The following is a 27,686-nucleotide window of genomic DNA, read 5'->3' as shown; positions in this document are numbered from 1 at the left end:
TCTCTATATCTCACAATATGAAGGCTTTGTGTCTTTTAAGATTGGGAGTCTAATTTTATTGGTAATACAAGTTAGAACTTGGGGGATTTTAAAGGTCAAAAATCTATTTTTTCAAAATGGATGTCTAATAAATTTTAAGGTTATAATATAAGCATTTGTCAACAAAAAGACAAGTGAGTTGTGTTTTTTGCTTAGTTTTAAGTTGCAATGAAGGATGGAATTTGAAGGTATATGTAATCAATTCCATGATGATTTTTTTAAAGAAAAGAATCTATTGAAAATGATTGCAACAATGTATTCTTTGTTAATTTTTAAAAATAATCATAGTATTAAAAACTAAAAAGTGATTGATTGATCTTTAATCCAAATAAAGACATAAGTATGGAAAAACATAAAATAAGAGAAATCTAAGCTTTGAATCTAAGCAAGTAGATAAAATATAAATTTAGAAGATACATAGATGTGTTTATAAAAACTCAATTTGAAGGCATATAAAAATTTAACTTATGTTAACAAATTTACAATGGTATGTATTATATATCTATATCAAATAAACATAAAAGAAATACAAGATATTAGGAGACATCTAAATATGGCTTGATGGTTGTTTAAAAAGTATGAAAAATATTGTTCTAAGACAATAGTTAAATATTGATGCATTAATGAGATTTTAGTCTAAAAAAAATACAATCAAATAGATTAGTACAAAATAATCAATAATAGAATACAAAAAAAAAAAAATATAGAGCTTCAACTTCAAATTATAACTAATATAAAATAGAATAATAATATAAAAAATTAAGAAGAAGGAACACTAGAATATATAAAGATACAAAAAGAAGAAATTATTCTACTATTGTTAATCATAGGTAAGAATATATTAGTTCCAGAAAAAATAAAAAATACTTATGAATACCTTAGATAGATGATATGTCTTGTAAATGCTACTTCTATGTATTTGATAAATTACCGCCATAACTAGAAGAATTAGAATAACCATTGAAAACTAAAATGCATTCCAAAGTAGAAGAATCTTGAAATAGAAACATTTATAATGCTAATTGGATTTGTAATCCTATCAATGACTACAAAAGGCAATAAATATATCTAATTGAATAAAACTATATAAAGAAAGAAAGATTAAGATTTTAAAAATAGATTGTCACTAATTAGTGGCTTTCAAAATTAAAATGATTGCAAATAAAATTCTAACAATGTGTAGAAGTGATTAACCAAATCAATAAATAAGTTGAAGATGGACCAAATAAAGATACATTGCATAAATAATTACCTTGGATGGAATAGATTCTTATCTAAAAATAAGAAATAAAATATTATTTGATTTTATAGTGTGATTAATTAGATTATGCTAAAAAAATTTATATCAAAGCTAAAAAATAAAAAATAATTTATTAAAAATTTTATCTAAAAAGCATAGCAATAAAAGAAGTAGAAGCTCTATTCAATAATTTTTTTATTACACTATCTATTTATACATAACTTTAATGAAGTTCTTGACAAATAAAGAATATTGCAATCAATATATACAAAATGTGAATTCTTTACATAATATATATATTGATTCAAATCTTGGAACAAAACTTTACTTATGAAGCCAATACACAAAAAGAATGTATGATGACATTAGTCAATAGAAAGATGATTTTTTAAATAAAAGATATATAAGTAGCTAATAGTAGAAAAATACATAATATTATTATCTAATCAAAATATTCAATCTTTTTTTTTATATATATATTTTTTATTTAAGGTGATTTAAGATCTAAAAAGTAAGTATATATTTTATTTCTTTGATCTTATTTAATATATATATGTCTATTTTTCAATGTTTAAAAATTTGAGATATTGGAAAAAATAAAGTTTTTGACGAAGATTCCTATAATCATGAAAGTAAAAGAAAGTTTGAGAACCAAAGAGAAGAAAAACACGATTTTTTCTAAAATAATTGAAACAAGTAGTTTAAAGTTTTTTTTTATTCCTTACTTATTATATGTTGAGTTACAAAATATGATATATGATACTGAAAGTTTAAATGATAATCACAAATGACTTAATTCAAAATCTACATAATTAATATATATTTTAGTGATAATATATTTATACTCCAAGAATAAAAATTATATAAGAAGCAAGCTTATAAATTATGGAGAAATTTATAGCTTCATGCATAATTTTATGAATTGAAGGTTAAGCCATGCTATGTAAGTCATCTAAATAAAGTAGATAATAGAAGAATATATTTATTCATTTTTCTCTAATTTAAGCATAGAGTACATAATATGCAATCTTTGATGAATAACAGGATTCTTTTAACAATTTATGAGACATACTAGGTAAATGTTTTGGAGGTGGTTGTAACATATGCTTCCAAAAACTATTATAAATGCAGTAATTTGACAACAAGTATGGATTCAATTTTGAACTAAAAATAATAATGTGTATATAATATTTTAAATGGAAGTATGTTGTATTTTATATTACATATTATTATATGGTTTTTACAGCAAGGATTGGAATAAACCAAATATTTTTATTACAAAAATTGGTGCATTTATTAATTTGGACATCATACCATAAAACTTATTATATTATGACGGGGTATATATGAAGAAAAGCACAAATTTCTCCAAATACAACTTTTACCATGCCACGTATATGTACTTGGGCACTATAGGGCTTAACTGAGAAAGCAGAACTATACCAATGTCACATGACATGTACTAGCAGGCTGTAAATCTCAATTAGACACCAGATCTAGGTTTAGAAAACCCTCCATTCGCAACATGGCAGCTGCATTGAAGGATGAGAAGTAGGGGAAAATTGAAACTCTTGGAGTATCTTCAATTTGCGTGAAGCTTTGATGATTCACAACGCTAACTAAGCTGAAGTCAGCTCCCACCTTAAAAAAATTTCTTCCAGCAGCTTGTCCATATTTCCCATTTTTTGTTTGCTACTTCCTCAGATGCGATTATATACATTTCCTCTCCATGGTTCTAACTTTCTGGAATACAGAATTTTTGGGTTTCGAAACTTAGCTAACTTCCACGACATTGTACCAGAAAATAGAATTTGGCAATGATAATGTTGGAAGGAGTATACCTAGGAAGTTATATCGACTGGTATACATTTGATAATAGAGAACGACTTATCAATTTTAACTATCCGACCAGCACATATTTTGTTACATAGTACAACGGAAATTACAAAAAACGTAATTATCCAATAGTAACGAAAGTATTTCTGTTGCATTTTTTAGCAACACGCAAATAAAATAGTATGTAAATAGACTACAAATGCCAAGGGTATTTGTGTGAATAAACGATGTATCAGAACTGCTTGAATAGATCAAGTCTCATTAATATGCGTCGCTCGAAATGGTACAATAGGCCCATACTCGTCATGTTCTATGATCCTAAGCTATACAAGTTCCAAGACAAGCCAACTGTTCAACATGAGACTGTTTAGGCTGGAAATCAAGATGAAGAGTAACACATTTCAACACACAACGAGTTAGTGTAAGAAAGCAGCAAGGTACCCTCTCAGCTGATGGCATGGCGTACAAGACAATTCCTACCACAAGGCTATCCCCTTAAATCTGCCTTCAACAGAGAGGTTGAGAAAGCCGACAGTGAACGCATCAACAGCGAGTATCATCATTCCTGCAGGGGGCAAGGATCGAACATGGGAAACACGACACACAACATGCATACCAACAAAATCAATACAGTGGAACAACCGCATCAAAAAATTTTCAGAATCCAGTATCCATTGTGCTCCTCATCGGCTGCATGATGCGATCTCAAAATACCTGCACAAAAAATTTACCGGCACACTCCCTTCGCAGGTATTACCCTGATCAGGTTTTAAGGGACTCTCTCAGCCTGCTAGATGCAAGCACCCCCGGCGCCAAAAGTATTAGATACGAAACACAGGTCTTCATTACGAGGAAACAAAAAAGGGTACAGACTATCAAAGGTCACCTAAATAGAGTAAACAACACTGTGATACCTCCACCCACTATTATCCGATCAACCAACCCAACCCACGACTAACACCCAACTTGAAATTATTAATCAGCAGAAATGTTACTTGTCCTGTACACACCTAAGAACAATTACTGAACTCCGGTAATGCTATGTACATCGATACAGAACAAATTCGAATCAACTTTCTGCTGAAAAGATATTTAAGCTGATGCCGTCTCATCGTCAGTGGATGCAAGAACCAATTCAGGGTGAACATTAGGTTTGTAGTTTCCGTCCAGTTCGTTGGGAAGCCCCAAAGCCTTCAGCGCCAAGTGAGCCGCCTTCTGCCCGGATATCATCATCGCTCCGAATGTGGGTCCCTAACAGAAACAAATCAATCAATTAATCACACTACTTACAGATGATGTAATTGCAAAGAGAGAAATAATAATTACGGAAGGGGAAACCGAAGGAATGAGCACCATTCTCGGCGACCCGTCGATCTCCGCCACCTCCATGCCCGTCACGATCATCCCTGGCACCACCTCCCGCGTGTGCTTCACAATCGCGTCCTCCGCCGCGTTCATGTCCAGGCACTTCATCCCCGGCACGCTCTCGATCATCCCGATGCTCCGCAGCCGCTTCACCCCGGTCGCCCCGAATGGCCCGTCGTGCCCGCACGACGACACCACCACCTTCGCCTCCATCACGTTCGGGTCCATGCACGACTGTGTGTTGTGGTTCTGCGCCACCAGCGCCCAGTTCGTCACCACGCCCGACACCCGGTCGCCCCGGATGATCAGATCCTCCGCCGCCACCGCGTTGAACAGCTTCACGTTCGGCCGCGCCAGCAGCTTGCTCATGATCGTGGACGTGAACAGCGCCGCGTGCTTGATCACCACGTAGTTCTCCATCTCCTCGTACGGCACCTCGATCTCGTCCAGGAACCGGTGCGCCGGCTTGCGTACGATCATGGCCGAGAACAATTGCCCGCCTAACCACGCGCCTCCTCCAGGCGACACCGACTGCTCCACGATGGCCACCTTCACGTTGGGGTTCTTGGACAGCTCGTACGCGCACGACAGCCCCGCGGACCCAGCACCCACCACCACCACGTCGGTGTCGGCGTGGGTGATCATGTCGGTCATGTAGCGCCGGGTCATCTCGCGGGCCACAATGGACTCCTTGATGGGGGCGAACTTGTAGTTGTTCAGGTCGTAATTGGCATCGGAGTACAGCGACGCGCTGGTGGCCGGCGCGGCACAGCGCCTGAGCTGCGCCTTGCGCGAGGTGAACAGGCGGACCCCCGCCACCGAGCTCGAGCTGGACCCGACATTGCTCTTGAGCTCCACATTGGCACCCAGTCCCGTGGCCACTCCCGCAGCGGAAATGCTCATGGTCGCCGCCATTGCTTCAGACTCTGGAGGACAGAATTGCTACAGGCAAATAGACACAACAACTAGCAGGACCTGGTGCGGGTAATAAGAATGTTAGGCACAGTATAAGAAGGCACGGTGCATAGGATGAAGGCAGAAATTTTCTTAAGTAGCGCTGGGGCGAGGATGATGACAAATCTAGAAGATGCCGCCGATCCTCCCGTGAGTGATGGATTTCGGGTGAGAATTTGGCAACCTGGGTGGAGATAGCGAAAGATGGGTGCATAAGACGTGTGAGCGAAGATTCTGTTTTCGGAGGCTCTGGAACAGCGACGACGGTTATGGATGCTGCATCTCTTTTCACCGGGTTCTATGCGTCAGATATTTATGGCTTGGGCACCCAATCCCATTCTGTCTTTTCTGAATGGATTCTTTACACATGGGATCTAAAGATATGCGTTTAAACCCATTATGTGGATGAAGCAGAGAGGAAAAGTGGGTTATCAGTAAGATCAAGGTGTAATTTGTTTAATGTTAAACTAGAAGACAGCATATTGCATGGCTACTTTTTTGGGTCACTTTCTCTCGAGTATATCTTTGAAACGGTCAATGATAAGTTCTTCTTTCTCAAAGGAGATTATTCCTATTGTGTTGTGCTCAGCATATGTATACCATTTAGAATGTGCCAAGCTTTTTACTTAATTGAGAATTTACTATGTTATTACATAAATTTACTGTGCTATTACATAAATTTCGTAGATACATCAAGTTTGATTTCATATATACAGTGATAAACAAAACCGAGTACAAAATCTGAAGTGCCAACTTTCAAGAGCAATTACAGAAATTTCAATGATTGCTTTATAAATCTGAAAGTTACATGGAATAATACACTCAGTCTCGTACACATGTACAAAGTTGCACATCAAATTGATAACTAAACATCCTTCTATAAAGTCAAATCAACAACTATGTCTTGTACTCAGTATTGTTCAAAGAAAATCCTCAAACTTCAATATTTAGTCCAATAACCTTTTGCTTCCAAAACAGCTGAAATCCTTCTTGGCATACTTTTGTATAGTTTCTCACAATCTTTTGCATCAAAACTAGGGTAAATACTACAAACATTCTCCCACAATTCTTGAACACCTCTTGGCCTTGGAGAGACTTGGCTTAAACGCTGTTAGAGAAGGGCCCAAAAATGTTCCATTGGATTCAAATCTGGAGATTGACCTAGCCATCGAAGGAGCTAAAATGGCTGTGAAGAGAGCCAAAACTGAACACTTTTTGCCGTATGTTTGGGATCATTATCATGTTGAAAAACCACCTTAATAGGATCTAAGTTGTAATTATGTGTGGTACTTTGCAAGTAGGTTTCTAAAATTTTTTTGTACAAGTGTTGTTCCATTCTACCTTCAATTTGATACCAAGCACCCGGCCCAAAAGCAGTCATACAACCCCAAATCATAATTGAACCACCACCATGTTTGACAGTTTGACTAACATGTTTAGGTCCAAGTGTTAGGGACATAGTCCTTAGAATCTTTTAGAGACAAGTTTCTAGAACCTTCTAGAAGCAAGTCTCTCGAACCTTCTAGAAGCTTCCTAGTTGGTAGAAGTTGCTTGAGAAGCTTCCTAAATAGGAGTATATATTGGAATCGAGGCTGAAGAGTTCTTCAGTCTCGACAACACATCTCTTGGAGCTCTAGCTCACCTCTCTGGTGTTGTTCTTGTATTCATCTGATTAATCTAGTTCTTGCCAGTTCTTCTTGAATTTCTTGGTAGATATCAAGTCTGTATTCTGTGTTCGTGATAGTTTGTCAAGACTTCACTCACCTCAGATATCAGAGTTAGTTTCTTCTTTGTTAGAGTGTGGATTACCCCTCTGCTTGGAAGTGTACTAGCACTTTAGAGGTTGCGGATTACCCTCCTCTAAACTAATAATTCTTTTGTTACAATATTGGAGTCTTATTCTTCTTGGAGAGAGTGGATTACCCCTTTTCTTGAAGCTCTTAAGGCATTTTAGAGGTTGCGGAGTAACCTCCTCTAAACCAATATTGTCTTCTTGTAGAGTCATTCCTGTCCTTCTCTTAGAATGGTTGGGGGCCAAGACATTAGTATGATGGAAAGTTCAGAGTCCAAGTTAGATGCTATCATGAATGCCTTCGCTACGTTATCACAAAGAACTTCAGAGATTGAAAGAGTCGTGGCAAGGCTTCATAATGATGGAACATCTGAGATGGCACAATCTAGGTTGCACCAGCCTCAAACTTCTACACTTGGAGAAGTAACTTTACCTCAGGTTCGACAAGCACCGCTGGTTCTACAACATAAGGAACCCCGAGTTAGCCTTCCGGACAAGTTCGATGGTACACGTTCCAAGTTTCGAGGATTCATCAACCAAATCAAGTTGATAACAATTTTACAGTCCGAACGCTATCCAATAGAGGAGTCACATGTTGGGCTTGTTGGAACCTTACTTACAGGACAAGCTCTATCATGGTTTGTTCATTTGTTTGAGAAACGATCGTCCATACTAAACAACTTTGAAACCTTTTTGGAGGCATTTGCGGAAGCATTTGGTGAACACGACAAGGTTCGATGGACTACAACAAAGATCCGGTCACTACGACAAGGGATGCGTTCTATTTCAGTCTATGCATTGGACTTCAGGCAATTAGCATGCGACATCAATTGGGACGAAGAAGCATTGATGAATCAATTCTATTGGGATTTAAGGGACGATGTGAAGGATTTGTTGTTAACTCTTCCTGATCCGCAAATGCTCAACGAAGCTATTAGCCAAGCTGTGAAGTGCGATAACCGCCTATTCCAACGTCGCCAAGACCAACGTTCAAGACAACATACGGTTTGCCACACCCCAACTATGTCGGCAAGCAGTGTGAATTCACATTCAGAGGTAGAAGACATGCAAATTGATGCGGTATGTGTCAAATTTCTTACTATAGAAGAAAAAAAGCGGCGTATGGAGGAAGGTCTATGCTTGTATTGCGGTGAAGAAGGCCACAAAGTTGGAAACTGCCCCAAGAAGCAAAATCGACGTATTATCAAGACTAGGGGTGCGTTTATTTAGGAAAACGAAGATGCCCAGCTACAATAGGAACCGTGCAGCTGGATAGTGAAATATCGCAACAACAACCAGGTTCCTTTCTTTCCGTTCAACTTGCCCTTTGTTTTACAATCCCTTTGCTTATTGGCCCTCAGAAACTGAGAACCTTAGTATTATTAGATTCAAGAGCATCTGCTAGTTTCTTAGACGAAGAATTTACAAAGCGTCATATGATCCCTTTAGTACAAAAATCCAAACCTATTCACGTTGAGGTCATAGATGGACGACCTTTATTGTCTGGTAGTGTCACCCATGAATCAGAACCTGTAGAAGTGACATTTAATGACCATAGTAGTCATATTATTTTCAATATTATTAGAACCCCATCAAATCCTGTTATTCTTGGTCTTTCCTGGTTGAAAAAGCATAATCCATCCATAGATCGGAAGTTGCGGAAGATGACCTTTCCCACAAAACCACCCAAGAGCAAGCCTGGTAGAAAACCCCGAATAGAGAAATCCTTATTTATTGGAGCAAGAGTGTTTATAAGATTGTCCAAGGAAGGTACACCGTTTGTCATTTATGCGGCTCCAACTACCGGGGAGAAGATCTCGACAACAAGTATACCGGAGCAATATAAGGATTTTAAAGACGTGTTTCAAAAGAAAAATGCCGACATGCTACCGAAACACAGACCATATGATTGTGCCATAGACTTACAGGAAGGAACACAACCGCCTTTTGGCCCAATCTACAATCTATCGCAGATGGAGTTGGCGGAGTTGCGGAAGTACATCGACGAGAATCTAGCCAAGAACTTCATCCGTCATTCAAAATCATCAACTGGAGCACCCATCTTATTTGTGAAGAAGAAAGATGGCTCGTTGCAGATGTGCGTGGACTATCGAGGCCTCAACAAGGTAACAAAGAAGAATCGTTACCTGTTACCCTTGATTTCTGGTCTCTTAGAACAACTTGGACGTGCAAGGATCTTTACAAAAATTGATCTAAGGGGAGCTTACAACCTCGTACGAATTAAGGAAGGAGATGAGTGGAAGACAGCGTTTTGTACAAGGTATGGCCATTTTGAATATAATGTCATGCCCTTTGGTCTTACCAATGCTCCAGCGGTCTTTCAACATATGATGAATGACATTTTCCGAGAGTACCTTAACGATTTTGTTGTCATCTATTTGGATGATATTTTGATATTCTCCAAAAATGAGGAAGAGCATGAAAAACACGTTTGTTTGGTATTGAAGAAACTACGCGAGCGAGGACTATATGCCAAGTTGGAGAAGTGTTTATTTCACCAAATAGAGATGGAGTTTCTAGGGTTCGTTGCGACTACGAAAGGCTTAAAGATGGATCCCAAGAAGGTGGAAGCAATTGTATCTTGGGAGGTTCCGAAGACGGTTAGAGACGTACAATGCTTTCTTGGTTTTGCCAACTTCTATCGGATCTTTATCAAGAATTACTCTCAAGTTGCTGCTCCTCTCACTCGGTTGACATATAAGGATAAGCTGGAATGGGGACCTCTAGCAGAAAAGGCGTTTCAAAACCTCAAGACCGCATTTAGTACGGCTCCAATCTTGGTACATCCAGACTTTACAAAGGCTTTCTATTTAGAAACTGATGTTTCGGATTTTGCTTTGGGAGCTGTACTTTCACAAATGGGAGAAGACAAGAAGCTCCATCCGATTGCATTCTATTCTCGAAAGTTCTTTGCTGCTGAAATCAATTATGAGATCCACGATAAGGAACTTCTTGCTATAGTGGATTCTTTCTAAGAATGGTGTCACTTTCTTAAAGGAGCTGCACATCCAATGATGGTATACACAGATCACAAGAATTTGGAGTATTTCATGTCAGCTCAAGTTCTAAATCGACGTCAAGCTCGGTGGAGTATGTTGCTATCTAGGTTCGATTTTATTATCACTTATCGACCTGGAAAGCTGCAAGGACTATCTGATGCCTTATCGAGGAGATCGTATCTTGTACCAAAGGCTGAAGAAGCAACATTTGATCAACAATGTACGACATTGTTGAAGCCAGAGCAATTTCAGCTTTGCGCTACTATTATGCCAATTGATGCTGACTTCCTGAATCAGGTACGTGCCGTAACCATTGAAGATTCAGTAGCCATTGATATTAAGTAGCGTGCCAATGATGACAAGTTCAAGGTGGAGGGAGATCTTTTATACTTTGAAGAGCGGTTATATATCCCAAAAGGACCAGCACGACTCTGAGTTCTTCAATCTCGCCACGATTTTCCAGCTGCGGGACATTTTGGATTCAACAAGACCTTGGAGCTTATTTCTCGAGATTTTTGGTGGCCCCAAATGTGGAAGGATGTGAAAGATTTTGTCCTCTCCTGCGACATCTGTCCAAGATCCAAGAATCCTCAACATCGCTCTTATGGACTCCTACAGCCATTGTCGATTCTACGTCGACCATGGTCTTCAATTTCCATGGACTTCATCACGGACCTGCCATCATCGAACTCATTTGATAATATCTTTGTCGTGGTAGATTGGCTTATAAAAATGACACACTTTGTCCCTTGCTAGAAGACATCGTCCAGTGAAGTCACAGCAAGGCTCTTTCTCGATAATGTGTATCGATATTATGGACTACCAGATGATATCATATCAGATTGAGGAACCCAGTTCGTATCGAAGTTTTGGAGATCTCTCTTTGAGATGCTGAAGGTGGATATCAAGCTTTCTTCGGCTTTTCATTCTCAAACTGACGGTCAAACACAACGGGTGAACCAAGTCTTGGAACAATACTTACGATGCAGCATCAACTATCAGCAAGATGATTGGACCACATATCTGCCGCTAGCCGAGTTTGCATATAACAACACCCTCCATGCGTCGACTCAATACACACCATTCTTTTCCAACTATGGATATCATCCAAAGCTTGATTTATTGAGTCCATCAACAAATAACAATCCAGCAGCTGAAGGATTTGCGAAACAACTATCAGAGCTTCAAAATACATTGAAGCTTCAATTACAATCTGCTCAAGAATCCTACAAGGCGTTTGCAGATAGATTTCGAAATCAAGCACCTACTTTCAAAATTGGAGATAAAGCATGGCTTCTTCGACCGAATATCAAGACCAAGCGACCATGTGATAAGTTGGACTATTGAAGATTGGGACCATTTATCATCCAAAAGCAAAGCAATCCAGTGGCGTACTGCTTGGAATTACCGGCTTCTATGAAGGTACATCCAGTCTTTCATGTTTCTTTGTTGGAGCCTTATCGAGAGTCATCTTTTCTTGGAAGAGTGCAATGTCCGCCACCTAGTATTGAGATCGAGAACCACGAGGAATACGAGGTTGAAAAGGTGCTGGATTCTTGGCAAAGGTGGGGCAAGTTGGAGTATCTTGTTCATTGGTGCGGCTACGACATTAATGAGCGAACGTGGGAGCCAGCTAAAAATCTCACCAATGCGCTGCAAAAGGTACAGGAGTTTCATCAACAACATCCTCATAAACCTAAGCCGGTTCGACAATAGCTTCTTTTTGAAGCTTGTTCACCCAAGAATATAAGAAAGGCAGAGAGCACCACCAAAATTCGTAGTTGATGTAGTTGTTTTCTCCAAGATAAAATAGAATTTTTTCAGTAGCCATAGTTTGGTCTTCTGATATGGATAGCCAAGAGATAGATACTATGCCAGTCAGATTATCTCAACCAACTAGTTCACGAAGGCGATCCCGAGATGAAGAACTACCTGGACCACGACGACGACGGAGGATACCAAGTAACCGATCACTGGTGATTGTATTTGAGTCCGAGCTTGCTTACGATGGTCAACCAGAAGGCATATTTGAAGGACAATTTCACAATGAAGACACGGAAGTTTATGCTTGGTCAGAAGTTGAAGGAGTTGGCCACTACCGTTGGCTTCAAGGGTCGATGAACCACTTACCTCGTGAACAACAGTTGGAGTTCATAACAGACGTTATGCGATAGATCTTCATTTTCTTGCGTTGGTACTGATTGACAACAACATTGCTTCTCAGAGACCTCGAAGCTAAAGGAGGGGGTGATGTTAGGGACATAGTCCTTAGAACCTTGTAGAGACAAGTTTCTAGAACCTTCTAGAGACAAGCTTCTAGAACCTTCTAGAAGCAAGTCTCTGGAACCTTCTAGAAGCTTTTTAGTTGGTAGAAGATGTTAGGGACATAGTCCTTAGAACCTTCTAGAGATAAGTTTCTAGAACCTTCTAGAAGCAAGTCTTTGGAACCTTCTAGAAGCTTTCTAGTTGATAGAAGTTGCTTAAGAAGCTTCCTAAATAGGAGTATATATTGGAATCGAGGCTGAAGAGTTTTTCAGTCTCGACAACACATCTCTTGGAGCTCTAGCTCACCTCTTTGGTGTTGTTTTTGTATTCATCTGATTAATCTAGTTCTTGTCAGTTCTTCTTGAACTTCTTAGTAGATATCAAGTCTGTATTCTGTGTTTGTGACACTAGGTCGTTCTCCTTCTCTCAACCAACACCAAGACCTACCATCCGAGTTGATTAGGTTAATCTTTGTCTCATCACTGAAAATAACCCATCTCCAATCATCAACGGTCTAATTTTCGTATTTATGAGCAAAACTCAACCTTACAAGAACATGTCTTTTGGCAAGTAGAGGCTTCTTTTGTTGCACACAAGCACCCAAACCAGCTTCTCTCAAACCACGCCTCAAGGTGATGTTTGAGAAGTGTTTACCTGTTTTTTCTTGAAGTTGTTTTGCAGCTGCACTTGCCGTTTTGAGACAACCAGCAGTGACAAGGTGCACACCAAGTCGCTTCTCTTGCTCTCCTAAAACCTTTGGACGTCCTCCTCTTTGCTTTTCTATTTTACCACTAATCTCCCTCCTCAGATGAGCTACTGAAGACTGATTCATTCCAAGTGAGTCTACAACTTTTCTTGTAGAAACACCACTCCTAAGCTGCACCAATGCTTGGTGCTTCAATGATTCACACAACCGAGGCATAGAGACACAATTGACAAATCAACTTTCACTATAGATAGTACACAATAAGAGCAACACAACAAATAAAAAATGCCCTCAAATCTTGCAACAAGGAGTGTACATTGAAATTTCGAAATTCAGCAAGAAGAAGCTACCAAAACTGAGTACGCACGTCTGTGTGCTTCTACAACACTTTTCTTATAAACCCTATCTCAAATGATAATGAGATTTTTCATCCATGTAGAGGACTGGATGAATACACACAATAAAAAAGTAATTCTATCAATTGACTTATGTATCAGTTGGAAGGATCAATGAACTATGAGTGTTTAGATTTTGTACTCGGTTTTGTTTGTCACTGTATATATATACATATACATATTTAATTATTACACATACACATACATATATGTATATTATATACATACATACATACATACATATTATATTTAATTGTTGAAGCAATCAGTTAATTTGAAGACTGTATTTTGAGTTATTTTATAATACAATATACATTTTCTAAAAAGACAAGTTTGTTTGATCTTAACCATTATGTATGACATTATAATATGTATACATTACTGTAAGTAATAAATAAATAAATAAATATAACATAACGTAACATAACAAATTTTAATCTTATTATAAATAATAGTATTACATAATTTTATATCTTATATAATATAGACACTATTGTTTATTTGTTTGTTTGCATCTATTTATCTGTATGTTTATTCTATCTAGTTGTGTTGATTATATCATTTCAATATCTTTCTCTGTAAGCCATAATAACCGCTTATGCTAAGTTATTAATAATCCACTTCTAAATTGTGCAACATGGAGGATACAAGCAAAAATCTATTATTTATCTATATAAAGAGCCTATATTATTTCTAAAACTCTAAACATTACGAATGTGATTTGGTAATTTAGATCATTGAATTGCTTGTTTAATTAGGCAGTTCATAGTTTTAGAATCTAAGGATAATTGCTAAAAGAAAAGTCATTTTTAAAACATTTTAATAACAATAACAATAAAAATAAAAACCAATTGAATAGAAAAGTTACTAATTGGATGTGAATCAATAATTTATAGAATAAAAATATTAAATGCATCATTTAAAAGGACTTATTGCCAATAATTAGGTCTTTGAATTCTATTGGATTTATCAAAAGTAGGATTTGTAATTGTTCTACTTTTCTTATTGTCTTTATTGAAATAATAAATAGATAGAAAGTAAGAAAGGTCAAATTCTTCTATTAAATTAGATTAATTGTAGATAAAATTTCACAATGTAGTTATGTAGTAGTTTATAAAATCCACATTCTTTGTTTTGAAGCAAAATAACAACAAATCTGATATAGAACTTTTCTAAAAGCTCATATAGAGGATTTTTATTCATATCATACTTATATTATTCTTTGTATTAAACTAAATTTGTAATTTTTCTTTTATGTATTAACTTCTACATATAAAAGACAAAAAATATTAGTGCCAATGTAATAACACTATTACTAGATAATATCTAAAGTCAAAAGCACAATAACAAGAACATCAAGATTTGTATTATTTTCTATCAAAGTATCTAACAATAAGTCCAAATCATCAAAAGTACTATCAAAATCCTAACTCACAAACTTATATTATTAAAGAAATATGAGAATTTATTGCTAATTCTTTAACTCTTATATATAAAAATAAATAGCTTAATTTATTTTAATATAAAATATTATTGAACTATAAAGATCTTAAAATCTAAAAAATATAAAATGCAATATTATATTAAATATTATACTTTTTTGAAAAATTACCATTGTAGTATCTTGTACCAACATCATTTATAATTTTTTTTGAAGCTAATTAAATATATTTAAATATTATCGATAAGTTAAATTTGTAATTGAAGATGTTTCACTAATAAAAATTAAAGTAACTAATTGTTAAAGACATGTATCACAAATAACCAAAGAATCAATATACTCTTGTTTCACGAAAAAAAAACAAATATTTATTTATAAATAGCATAATTAAAATATTAAAATGGTTATTATCAAAGATTATTGTACATAGTAGAATCCATTATGAGCACCACTATTGCTTAATGCTCCAACATCAACATGTTATATGTAGCTCAGATAAACAATTTGTCAAATCTTTTGCTATAAGATTATCAACTTTTGAAAAATCAAAAGCATCAAGCTGTGGATATTAATCATAATTAACAAAAAAAGGTGTTTATTATATAAAAGAATGTACCATGTCATTATAAAAAAATTTCACCAATGATAAAAGAATATTTTTTAGATACATGTGTTGACTTTTCTAGATACATGACTTAACTTAAAAGATAAGTTATCTATATGTGCACCATATGGATAATTTGTTCTAGAAGCTATTAGTACATGTCTTACATGACTAACTTATTGACCAAGTTTTTAGCCTATCAATTAACTGCAAACACATGTTAAGGCAAAATAGCCTCTATAAAGCTTTTGAGAAGCATTTTTAAAAGATGTTATAAAATTAATTTATTTTTATTTATTTCTATTTAATTATATAGATTATTATTGAAGTAAATATATATCTTTGTGATATTATCTTTTCTTTAAGAAATAAGTCTCATGAGGAACAATCATTATACATTAAGAAAATCTAAGATGAGGCAAATTATATTTGCCACATATCTTAATCTTTGTTCTCTTTGAAGATAATTGATAGGTCATCTCAGCCATTGATAGTATCTTATATTAAGATAAAAGACCACTTTATTATTTGATAGTTTTTGAAGACTTCATAACTCCCTTCGAATAAAATATTTAAAATACTATCATAAGTTGTTCTTACTTCTAATAAAATCACCAAATATTAAGAATCTCTTCGAAAGTCATGATATCAAAAATATTGTATCTTACCATCTATTCAAGAAAAAACATATTATTCTTTAGGATCTTCATCTCAATTATATTTTTAAGATTGTTGTAATTATTACAATATCTTGTCTGATAACTCAACAAACAATAGTTCTTAAGTTAAATCTGTTAGTTGTTGATTCTCCATCTCATTAGCACCATAAATTTTTATAAAAATATATTTATTATTATTGTTACTTATGTGATATGAATAGCTAGAAGTAGGTAAAAACAGATTAATTTCATAAGATCTTTTAGAAAAATTTCTTAAAAGCTTTATAGATGTTGCTTTGACTTCATGTATATTTATAATTGATTGATAGGTTAAAAACTTCATGAACAAGTTAACCACGTGCCACACATATTGATAGCTTGTGGAATAAGCTAACTATGTGGTGCCCATATAGAAAACTTGTCTTGCAAGTTAAGATACATATTATACAAAGTCAACACATTTTGAAGGTCCTATAGAATGTTGCCACATAGCTCTTAGATAAATAGTATATATAGAAGCAAGAATGAAGTCTTCTTCACTCTTGTCAATTCTTTTTTTGCTTCTAATTTAATTTTAAGAATCTTTAATTTTTTATCTTTTAATAATAGCCATTCCAATTTCCTTTTAATTTATATATTTTCTTATTTCTATTTTGTCATACTTCTTTGAAATAATCTTACTTATTTATTTTCTTTTATTAAGTTTTTATCCTTGATAGATTGATAAGAATACACTTACAATATTAGAGCTTTGTCTTTTCTTAATTTAAGAGTAGATTACTTCTTTTTCTTGATAAAAAAATTAGCATATTAGAAGTTGTGGATTATCTTCTTTTAAATTGATATTATTTTTTTAATATTTTTTTTATTCTCAAGTCCTTTCTTTTACTTATTTTCAGTGATATTAGATATTTATTTTTTAAATTATTATTATTGTAGAAATTATTGAAATAGAGAGTACAATAGTGTAAATATAAAAACAATTGAAGAAGATAATGCTTGAGATATATCAACTCAATTTACTACCACAAAAAATAATAAGAATAATAAAAAGTAGAGATATAAAGATGATTGGAGTTACTTCAATATTTGCACCAAATTATATCCCTTCTTTTTATAATGGAACAATATTTAAGCACTAAAGAACCAAAAATGGTCTTATCAAAGAAGTTTGATAGTACAAGTTTAAAGTATCAAGGATATATCAATAAAATATTTATGAAAATTAAACTTCAATCCTAAGCTATCAAACTCTAGGATTATAAGTCTAGTTTGTTGAAACATTATTTTTTGGTTCTATGTTATCATGGTTTTCATCTTTTTTTAAATGATGTGATTCAATATTGAAAAATTTAGAAGCTTTCTTGGTGGAGTCTTAATCTATGTATGGAGAATATGATGTATTTTATATTGCAACAAATAAGATTCAGATTTTGCAACAAAAAAATAAATCTATAATAATATATGCTTTATAATTTTGACAACTTGCAATTAATATCAAGTAGAATGATGCTGCACTCATTAGCCATTTTTTTTTATAGATTACAATATGAGATGAAAAATTGATGCTTAGTTTATTTGATCTTCAAATATTGAGTTAAGCAATTGATTTTGCTATAAAGGGTGATAATAATTTTTTGAATTTAGGTCCAAAAATTGAATAAATACACTTTGATATTATTACAATTTAATGGAAATACTTATGTCTTTTTAATACATATTTTCAAAAGTAGAAGATATGCAAATTGATGAGATACATTTCAAACCTTTTATTGAATAAGAAAAGATTCAATGTTGTTAAGAAAGATTGTATTTATATTGTGGAAAATCAAAATACATTATTTAATATTTTATAAAAAAATGATATAATCATAAAATAAAAATTATGATTGTTAAAGAAGATAATATATTAAAAAATAAGTTTCTTTTTAGCTATAATAAGAATTGTGCAGCTGAAATCTTATACAATATCTAATGAAGCTCCTATTCTTTCTTAAAAATTCTCTCTTTGTTTTATAATAGATGTTAGTTTAGGATCTAAACATTACAAAGCTTTTGTCTTGTTAGATTTAAGAGCCTTAGCTTGTTTTTTAGATGTAGAATTTGTTGAAAGATATAATATATCTTTAGTAAAGAAAATAAAATTTGTTCATGTAGAAGTCATAGATGGTTGTCTCTTCTCCTCAAGAGACATTATATATAAAGTATTTCTTCTAAAATTAATAACTAATGGTCATAGTAGTTTTTTTGTATTTAAAATGATTGTATTTCTTTCTAATTTAATCATTTTAGATTTATTATGGTTAAAAAAATATAATCCTTGAATAGATTGGATTTCTTGTAGTCTTGACTTTTTTGAAAGTATAATTAAGAGTATAATTAATTAAGTAGAAAGTCATAAGTTTAATACAACCAAAATTATATTTATTAGTATAAGTACTTTCTTACATATTGTAAAAGAAGGACCACCTTGTGTCATTTATGCCACACTTATTTCTAATGGTGAAAAGACTTCAAATCACATTTTTAGCTAATATTAAGATTTTTAAGATACATTTGAGAAAAAGAATATAGATATTCTTCTAGAACATCATTCCTATGACTACTTAATTAATCTTCTAAAAGGAACTTAATTGCTATTTAGACCAATTTATAATTTATCACAAAATGAATTGTCTAAACTTAAAGAGTATATTAAAGAAAATCTAACAAAGAATATTATATACCATTTCAAATCTCCAATGGGATCTCTAATTTTATTTGAGAAGAAAAAAGATAGATCATTGTAGATTATCAAAGATTCAACAAGATCATCATCAAGAATAGATACTTGTTATTTTTGATATTTAGACTTCTTGATTAATTGAATCAAATAAAAATCTATATAAAATAGATCTATGAAAAATATATAATATAATACACATCAAAAAAATATAATAAATAGAAGATTGTATTTCAAATTAGGTACAAATATTTTGCATATAATATCATGCCTTTTGGACTTATAAATGTATCAACAACTTTTCAACATCTAATGAATGTTGTTTTTTGAGATTTTTTAGATAATTTTATTATCTATTATCTAGACAATATCTTAATCTATTCTAAGAATATAGAAGAATATAAAAATCATATTCATTGCATGTTACAAAAATTAAGAGATATAAAATTCTAAGCCAAGATAGAAAAGTGTATATTTTATACTACTAAAAGTGACTTCTTACAATAGATCACTTCAATTGATGGATTTATGATAGATCCCAAGAAAGTCCAAACTATTATAGATTGGAAGATCTCAAAAATAGTAAGAGATGTCAAATGCTTTTTAGAATTTATCAACTACTATTTTATCTTTATTAAGGAATCCTTTTAAGTTATAGCTCTATTTATATATATGACTTGTAAAGACAAATTCAATGGAATTAAGAAGCGAAAGCAAAATTTGAAGCTTTAAAGACAATCTTTGTTTTTGCACCAATCTTGTATTACATCAACTTTTTTAAGTCATTTTTTTACAGAAAAAAATGTATTAGATTTTACTTTCAATACTATATTATTATAAATGGAAATAAATGAAAAACTTCTCGTAGTAGCTTTTCATTCTAAAAAAATTTAGCAGTTGAGATCAACTACAAGATCCACGACAAAGAACTTCTTTTAATCATGAATTTATTTCAAGAATAGTGCTATTATCTAGAAGGCGCTTTTAATCCTATTATCATGTATATAGATTATAAGAACCTTGAGTATTTTATGTCAGTACATGTTTTGAATTGTCGCTAAGCCTGTTGAAGCATGTCCTTGTCAAAATTCAAATATAAGATCATTTATTGACTTAAAAAATAAAAAATTTTGACAAACATATTTTCTAGACAATCTTATCTTAAAATAAAGGAAAAAAATGCTGCTTTTGATCAACAATGGATAATTTTCTTGAAGTTAGAGTATCTTTATCTTTAAGTAATGAAATCAATACTAACTGTTGATTCAACTTTCATTAAATAAGTTGAATGAAATATGTCTTATGATCCTCTTATTTATAATATTAAGAAAAATCTTTCAAAGTCTCATGATACTTTCAAATTCAAATTTAAGAAAAATTTATTATATTTATAAGAGTGCTTATATGTTCTAGAAGATGAAGCTTGATTACCTCTTCTTTAAGTTCATCAAGACTTTTTAGTAATAAGACATTTTATGTATAACAAGACTTTAGAATTAATATCCATGGATTTTTAGTAGTCTCAAATATGAAAGGCAATCAAAGTTTTTGTACAATCCTAAAATGTTTTCTCAAAATAAAAAAAACTCCTTGTTATTGATCTTACAAACTTTTTCAGCTATTATCCATTTGAAAAAATCCAAGGTCTTCTGTTTCTATGGATTTTATCATGGATCTTTCAATTTCAAGTTCTTATGATTTTATATTTGTGACAATAGATTGATTTACCAAAATAGTACAATTTATACTATATACAAAATCTATCTCAAGTGAAGAAATAGCCAGACTTTTCTTTGACAATATCTATTGCTATTATGGATTATTTAGGAATGTTATATTGGTTATGAAAACTTTTTTTGTATTAAGATTTTAGAGAATATTTTTAAAAATTTTAAAAGTAGATACAAAACTATTTTTGACTTTTTATTCTTAAATTAATGGACAAATAGAACAATAAATCAAGTTAAAAGAATAGTATTTGATATGTATTATTAATTATAATCAAAATATTTGTACAATTCTTTTGCTATTGGTAGAATTTGCAACAATAATTTGATAAATCATTCTATTCAATAGACATCTTTCTTTGCCAATTATGGTTATCATCTATAACTTGATATTTTTGACTTTTAAAAAGTTGATAATCTTGTGGCAAAAGATTTGATAATTCATTTATCTAAGCTACATGTAATAATAAAGGTGCAACTAAAAGAGAATCAAGAACAAGAAAAGAACAATATAGATGCCTATCTTAACGAACAACTTCATTTAAATATTGATGATAAGGTATGGTTATTTCATTGTAATATTAAAACTATTCAACCTTTTGAGAAGTTGAATTATTGTAGACTTTGATTATTTCTAATTTGTAAAAAAATCAATCTAATTGCTTATTGAATACATCTACTAAAGTCTATAAAAATCCTTTCTATATTTTATGTATATCTTTTATAACCATATAAGATAGTAAATATCATGGAAAGAAGATAAATATGACAACTATCGTATTACATGAAGCCTTGCTTGAGAATGCACTAAGTCCTAGCTAAAGAAGGTAGAAAGAAAATTACAACAAAAAGATTTTAATTCTAATATAATCTTAAATAATCCCAATTAAACCTTAATAATGCTAATTAAGCTTTAATAAAATCCAAAGAAACCTCAAAGAAATTACAAAAGAAACATGAAGAAATTCTAAAGAAATTCAATAGAAGTATTAGAATAAAATCTCAAATAAATTTTAAATAAATATTAATTTAATCTTAATTAAAATCTTAATAGTTTTTACTTAAATCCTAAATAAAATCCTAACTAAATCCTAAATAATCCTAAATCCTAAGCAAATCTTAAATCCTAAATAATTCCTAAATTTTAAATCAAATCTTAATTAAATTAACTTAATCTTAGAGCACTTTAGAACCTCAATATCTATTGATTATACTATTGATCTTGCTTAAAATTTTATACACTTTTCAACAATTAAATTTGCAATAAGCATGTAAAATTAAAGAAGATCAAACTTACCAAATAAAAGATCAATCTTCAATTCTACTTGAGTGTTGGCCAGCCTCCTATTTCAATTTAAATTTGAACTTTTAGCTCTAATATCTCTTTTATGAATCATTGAATTACCTCTTAAATTCACATGAATTATTGAAAATTAAGTCTAATTTCTACATAAAATAGTTTCAATTCAATCCAATAAATAGATTGCTAAAGATCTTATAAATACTTTCTAACCTTCAAATTCTAATTTTTGAGACCTCAATCTACAAAAACCTTCACACACTTTGATCTAACTATTTGATTGATCTCAAAATTTGTACACATACTAACAACTATAACACCAATACACCACCCAAAATTCACTTGTATATATACCACAGAACTCAAGAAACCTTCAATTTTGAAATATAATTTTATTTTTCAAAATCTAATCCAATCAAGAAGATTACTAACTTTGAAAATCTCCCAAAAATTAAATATTAACTTGATTGACAAAAAACTAATATTCAAAAATTTCTTTTCAAGTCTGCCCTCAAATTTTATTTTTTGATCTACCAAAACACCTTGGAGTCACCATAGGTGCATGGTTTTGTGCCTTAGGATTTGATTTCAACCCAAGTTGATAATTGGTCATCTTTGAGTACCAATATTTGATAATTTGAGATAATTTTTGTTTAAACATACTAGTAATTTTTTTTTAAAAATATTCTTATATTAATTACTTATCTCATTTACTTTGATTTGAGGCATTTATGTCTCTACAAAGCAAATAGAAGCCTCTTTTTTAAAAGGCAGTATTAGGACTAAACCTTTTATTATCTTCCTATTAGTTATTTTTTTTTCTACTACATCTTTGTACTAGACTCTTTTATAACATCTATATTTTATTTTTTATTATATAATTGTATTAGTATGTAACATCTAATCTTTTTATTATATAGAGGGAAGAAAAAAACCCTCTTTATTCTTGTCAAGTCTTTTCTTTCTTCTAATCTAATATTAAATTTTTTTTTAGTTTTTTTGTCTTTTGGCAATATCCTATTTAGTTTCTTTTTAATATGTATATACTTTTTAATTTCTATTTTATCATACTTTTTAAAAATAATCTCACATATTTATTTATTTTCATTAAATTTTTGTCCTTGACACAAATACACAAAAGCTACAAAGAAGAATAAAAAGTAGAATGTTTTCATTTTCAGTTTTTTTTTTTTCTTTTTTATAGCAAAGATTTGCTATTTTTTCATCTTGATTTTGATAGATGTTGTTGATGAAAAGTTTTAATCTTTTTTGCTGTATTTATAAGATTCTTTGTTAGCTCTCATGTGCATTCACTAATATCATAATTGTACCAATGAACAAGTTATTTCAATCTATTTTGGCACCGCCTTGAATCTAAGACTTCTTCTATCTTAAATTTTTTATTATTATTTAATTTTATAGATAGAGGTAGCATTTGTTTTCTTTCCAAGATATTCACTGTCTTATATGGCTCAAAAAAAGATACGTGGAATATGAGATGGAACTTCATAGACTCTGATAAATGTAATTGATGAATAACAAGATTAACTTATCCACAAATATAAAAAAATCTAAGCATATAATAGTTCAACTTATTATAAGATCGAATAGACTTAATATGACAACAAAGTAACTATACCTTATTAATTACATTAAACTATAATTCTTTTTTATAATAGGCATCAATATTAATCTCTTATTATTTATGAGCTTCTTTTAATTACACATTTATTGTTGCATGTAGCTTTAATAATTCATTTTTCAAACTTATTGCTAAAGGATTATTAACTTTTGAAAATTTAAAAGTATCTAGTTATAGATGATAATCATAATTGGTAAAAAAAAGTATTTTTTGAGTACAAGAATGTACCAAATTATTATATGCAAACTCTGCTAATAGCAAAAAAGTTGTCCAATCATCTTAATAATAGTTGATGGTGCACCTCAATTATTGTTCTAAAACTTGATGTATTCATTTTTTGATTTATTAATTTGAGGATAAAAAATCAAAAAAAGCTTTATATTAACATTTAAAATTTTTAATTTTTTTTTTTCAAATTTTTGATATAAATTAAGTTTTCTTATCTAATATAATATCTTTGATCAATCCATGATAATAATAGATATTATAAAAAAAAAATTAGTCATTTTTTTTATTTATAATAGATTTTATATATATTATAAAATATGCTATTTTAATAAAATAATCTATTATTATAAATATAAAATCATACAATACTAAGATTGAAAGATTTATAACAAAATCCATGGAAACAAAAGACTATGGTTGTTTCAAAATAGGTTATGGCTAGTGTAGTCCATGAGATTAATAATAAGGAGTTTTTGATCTTGAAAAAATATCACATTATTATAAAAATTCTTTAATTGGCTTTCACATTTGAAGCCACCAAAAATCTCTAAATATTAGCTCCAAAATCTTATTGTATCCAAAATGTTCAATTATTGGAAAGTCATGACAAGCTTGAAGAACATGTAATTGTGTTTTGTCTTCTACAATATATAATTTTCTTTAAAAATAGAGTAGATTATTCTTAAATTCAAACTTGGATGTATCATAAAACTTAAAATAATTATTCTTGATATTATAAAATAAGAGAATCAGAGGATATATTTTACTAAATTTAATTAATAAATAATGAATCAACTATCAATGTTGATTTTATTACTCAAAGGTGAAAATAGTCTAACTTCAAGAAAATTATTCTTTGTTGATCAAAAGCTATATTTCTTTCTTTTGATATAAGATAAGAATGTCTAAAAAAAGGTTTGACAAATCTTATTGTTTTTCAAATTGATAAGTAATCTTAAAATTAAATCTTAGTAAAAACATACTCAAATGATATTAGCAATGATTCAAAATATGTGTCAATATGAATTACTCAAGGTTCTTGTAATATATATACATAATGAATGGATTTGAAGCGCCTTCTAGATAATGATGCTATTCTTGAAATGAATCTATGATTGTAAGAAACTCTTTATTATGGATTTCATAGTTAATCTTGGCTATTGAAAATTTCTTGGAATAAAAAGCTATTGAATGGAACTTGTCATCTAATCCCACTTGTGACAAAATGGCACCTATAGCAAAATTTGATTTTTTTATTTCTATAAAGAATGTCTTAAAAAAATTGATAAAATATAAAAATGGTGTATGATTAAATGCTATCTTCAAGGCTTCAAAGGATGTTTCAACTTCTTTATTTTACTCAATTTTGTCTTTACATGGAAAACATGTAAAAGGAGCCACAACTTGATTTTTTTTTTATAAAGATCTGATAATAATTGATAAATTTCAAAAAACATTGTACATTTCTTATTGTTCTTAAAATCTTTTAATTTATGATAGTTTGGACCTTCTTAAGATCCACCATAAAACCATCATTTGAAATTATGTATCTTTGAGAGTTAACTTAAGTAATGTAAAATACATAATTTTTCATCTTAGTATATAATGATGCATCATTTAGTTTTTGTAATACATAACAAACCTAAAATTTATACTTTTTGTATTCTTAGAATAGATTAGAATATTTTCTAAATAAAATCTAAATAAAATCATTAAGAAATTCATAAAATATATCATTTTAAAAATACTGAAAAGTGATTGGTGCATTTGTGAGTCCAAAAGATATGATATTATATTCAAAATATCCATATCTAACATAAATTAAAGTCTTCCATTCATCTCTTTCTTTAATGCAAACCAAATTGTATGCTCTTTATAGATCTATTTTTGTATAGATCTTTGCTTGATTGAATTGATTAAGTAGTCTTAAAATCAAAAATAAAGAATATCTATTCTTGATGGTGATCTTATTAAGTATTTAATAAACTATATATATATCCATAGAGATCCATCTTTCTTCTTCATAAATAAGATAGGAGTTCCTATTGGAGGTTTTAGATGGCGTATAAAGTTTTTAGCTAAGTTCTTGTTGATGTACTCTTTTAGTACAATCAATTCATTCTACAATAAGCTGTAGATTGATCCAAATGATAGTTGAGCTCTTTCTTACAAATCAATTGAACAATCATAAGGTCGATTCTTTAAAAAAATATCTACATTCTTCTTTTCAAAAATATCTTGAAAATCTTGATATTGGCTAAGAATACTACTTGACATCTTTTTACCATCAAAAATAGGCATGGCATATATAAGAAGAGATGATCTTTCTTTTGCAGCATGCATGAAAGTTCTTGCACCTACCAATAAGAGTTTGGATGTACTAGACTTATGTATTTCTACTTGACTAATGGAATTTTAAATTAAACTACTAAAAAAATTAAAGTTACAAGAAATCTAATGTATTTGAAGGTTATATTTTTTTAATTATAATATTCTTAATATAATCAAATTAAAAAGAAAACTTATGACATTAAATATTACTATACTATTATGATCTTTAATTGCTACAATTAAAAAGAATAATTTTCTGAGTAACATCTTCAAAAGAAATCAAACAACCATCTATAATTTCTACATGTATAAGTTTAGATTTCTTGATTAAAGATATTTTTTGTTTTTTGACAAATTATTCATTTGTAAAATAGGCTCAAACTCTTGAATCTAATAATATAAAGACTTTGTGATTTTTAGATCTTAAACTCATGTTTATTGTAAAATAAGGTGAAGGATCTTAAGAGAAAATAAGGCCTTTATTAAATACTATACATGATTCTAGCTACATGGTATTGTATTATAATTATTTATAATATGTAAAAATTAATTAAAATATATAATATATTTATAAGTATTGATATATATTAGAATATTTAATAGGTTAATTTAAAGAGAGTTGATATAAAAAAATTTAATTTGAGGTTTACCTATTTTGTTCATAGTATTTAATTATTTAGGATTTAGATATTTAATATAAAATTTAAAAAGAAGATTGGGACTCAAAGATGAAAATCCAAACCACTAAAAAAACCTATTTAAAAAGATGAAAGCAAAGTATGGATGGATGAAGACAAGGAGTGGTTTTTCATTCCTATTGGTCAATAATCATACCCAATAGATTCTTAAGAGGCTTTCTACAACCATAACAAGAGTTTCAGCAATTTCAAAATGAGCATTTGAGAATTAGAAACAAATATTATAAAATTTAAGATTTGGATTACAATTTGTGTATAAAATTTAGAGGATTTAAAATTAGGATGATAAAATTATGGTCATTTGAAGTTAATGTATCTTTTTAAGATATAGTATTGCTCTTTTGAGGATACAAGGGGTTTTACAATGGCTTTTGAAAATGAAGAGGGGCAGTAATAAGGGTGATTTTAAGACCTACATCTTTTGTAAAAAAGTTGCTATATTTGAAATTTTTATAAAAGAGGTATGAAGTATTAAAGACAACACATGTAATTCAAAAGTAATTAGTGAGTTATTTTGTTTATAATAATGATTGAATCCATATTTTAAGTTTTCAAAAGGATTTTCAGCTCAAAGTTTTCAAAAGTATGAGTTATTAGGTTAAAAAGCTATATATCAAAATTTTATAGTATTTGAGGATTTAATTTGTGAGATATGAAGAAAATTACACACGAGTATATGTAAGTAAGGGTTTGAAGCTATTGTTAAGATTTTGGCAATATCT

The 27,686-nt window shown here is 30.8% G+C and overlaps 1 protein-coding gene across 2 annotated transcripts; it reads right to left on the bottom strand.

Moving 5' to 3' along the window:
* Positions 1-3,345: 3,345 nt before the first annotated feature.
* On the bottom strand, positions 3,346-5,490 carry LOC112275550 (thiamine thiazole synthase 1, chloroplastic). Of its 2 annotated transcripts, XR_002967758.3 has the most exons (3): positions 4,469-5,490; positions 4,126-4,366; positions 3,346-3,902 (listed from the first exon to the last, which is right to left on the bottom strand). XR_002967758.3 is itself a non-coding variant. In XM_024506004.3 (2 exons), exons 1-2 carry the CDS (start codon positions 5,393-5,395, stop codon positions 4,208-4,210), a joined length of 1,086 nt encoding a protein of 361 aa, XP_024361772.1. In that variant the 5' UTR covers positions 5,396-5,490; the 3' UTR covers positions 3,937-4,207. The 2 variants fall into 2 exon arrangements, 1 of the variants encoding a protein (XP_024361772.1); XM_024506004.3 differs by lacking the exon at positions 3,346-3,902 and having other exon boundaries at positions 3,937-4,366.
* Positions 5,491-27,686: the final 22,196 nt, after the last annotated feature.

Source organism: Physcomitrium patens, chromosome 23 (assembly GCF_059467195.1).
Source record: "Physcomitrium patens ecotype Gransden chromosome 23, ASM5946719v1, whole genome shotgun sequence".
Taxonomy (NCBI): domain Eukaryota; kingdom Viridiplantae; phylum Streptophyta; class Bryopsida; order Funariales; family Funariaceae; genus Physcomitrium; species Physcomitrium patens.
The sequence above is the reverse complement of the archived record's forward strand: the minus strand, read 5'-3'. Positions and strand labels throughout refer to the sequence as shown.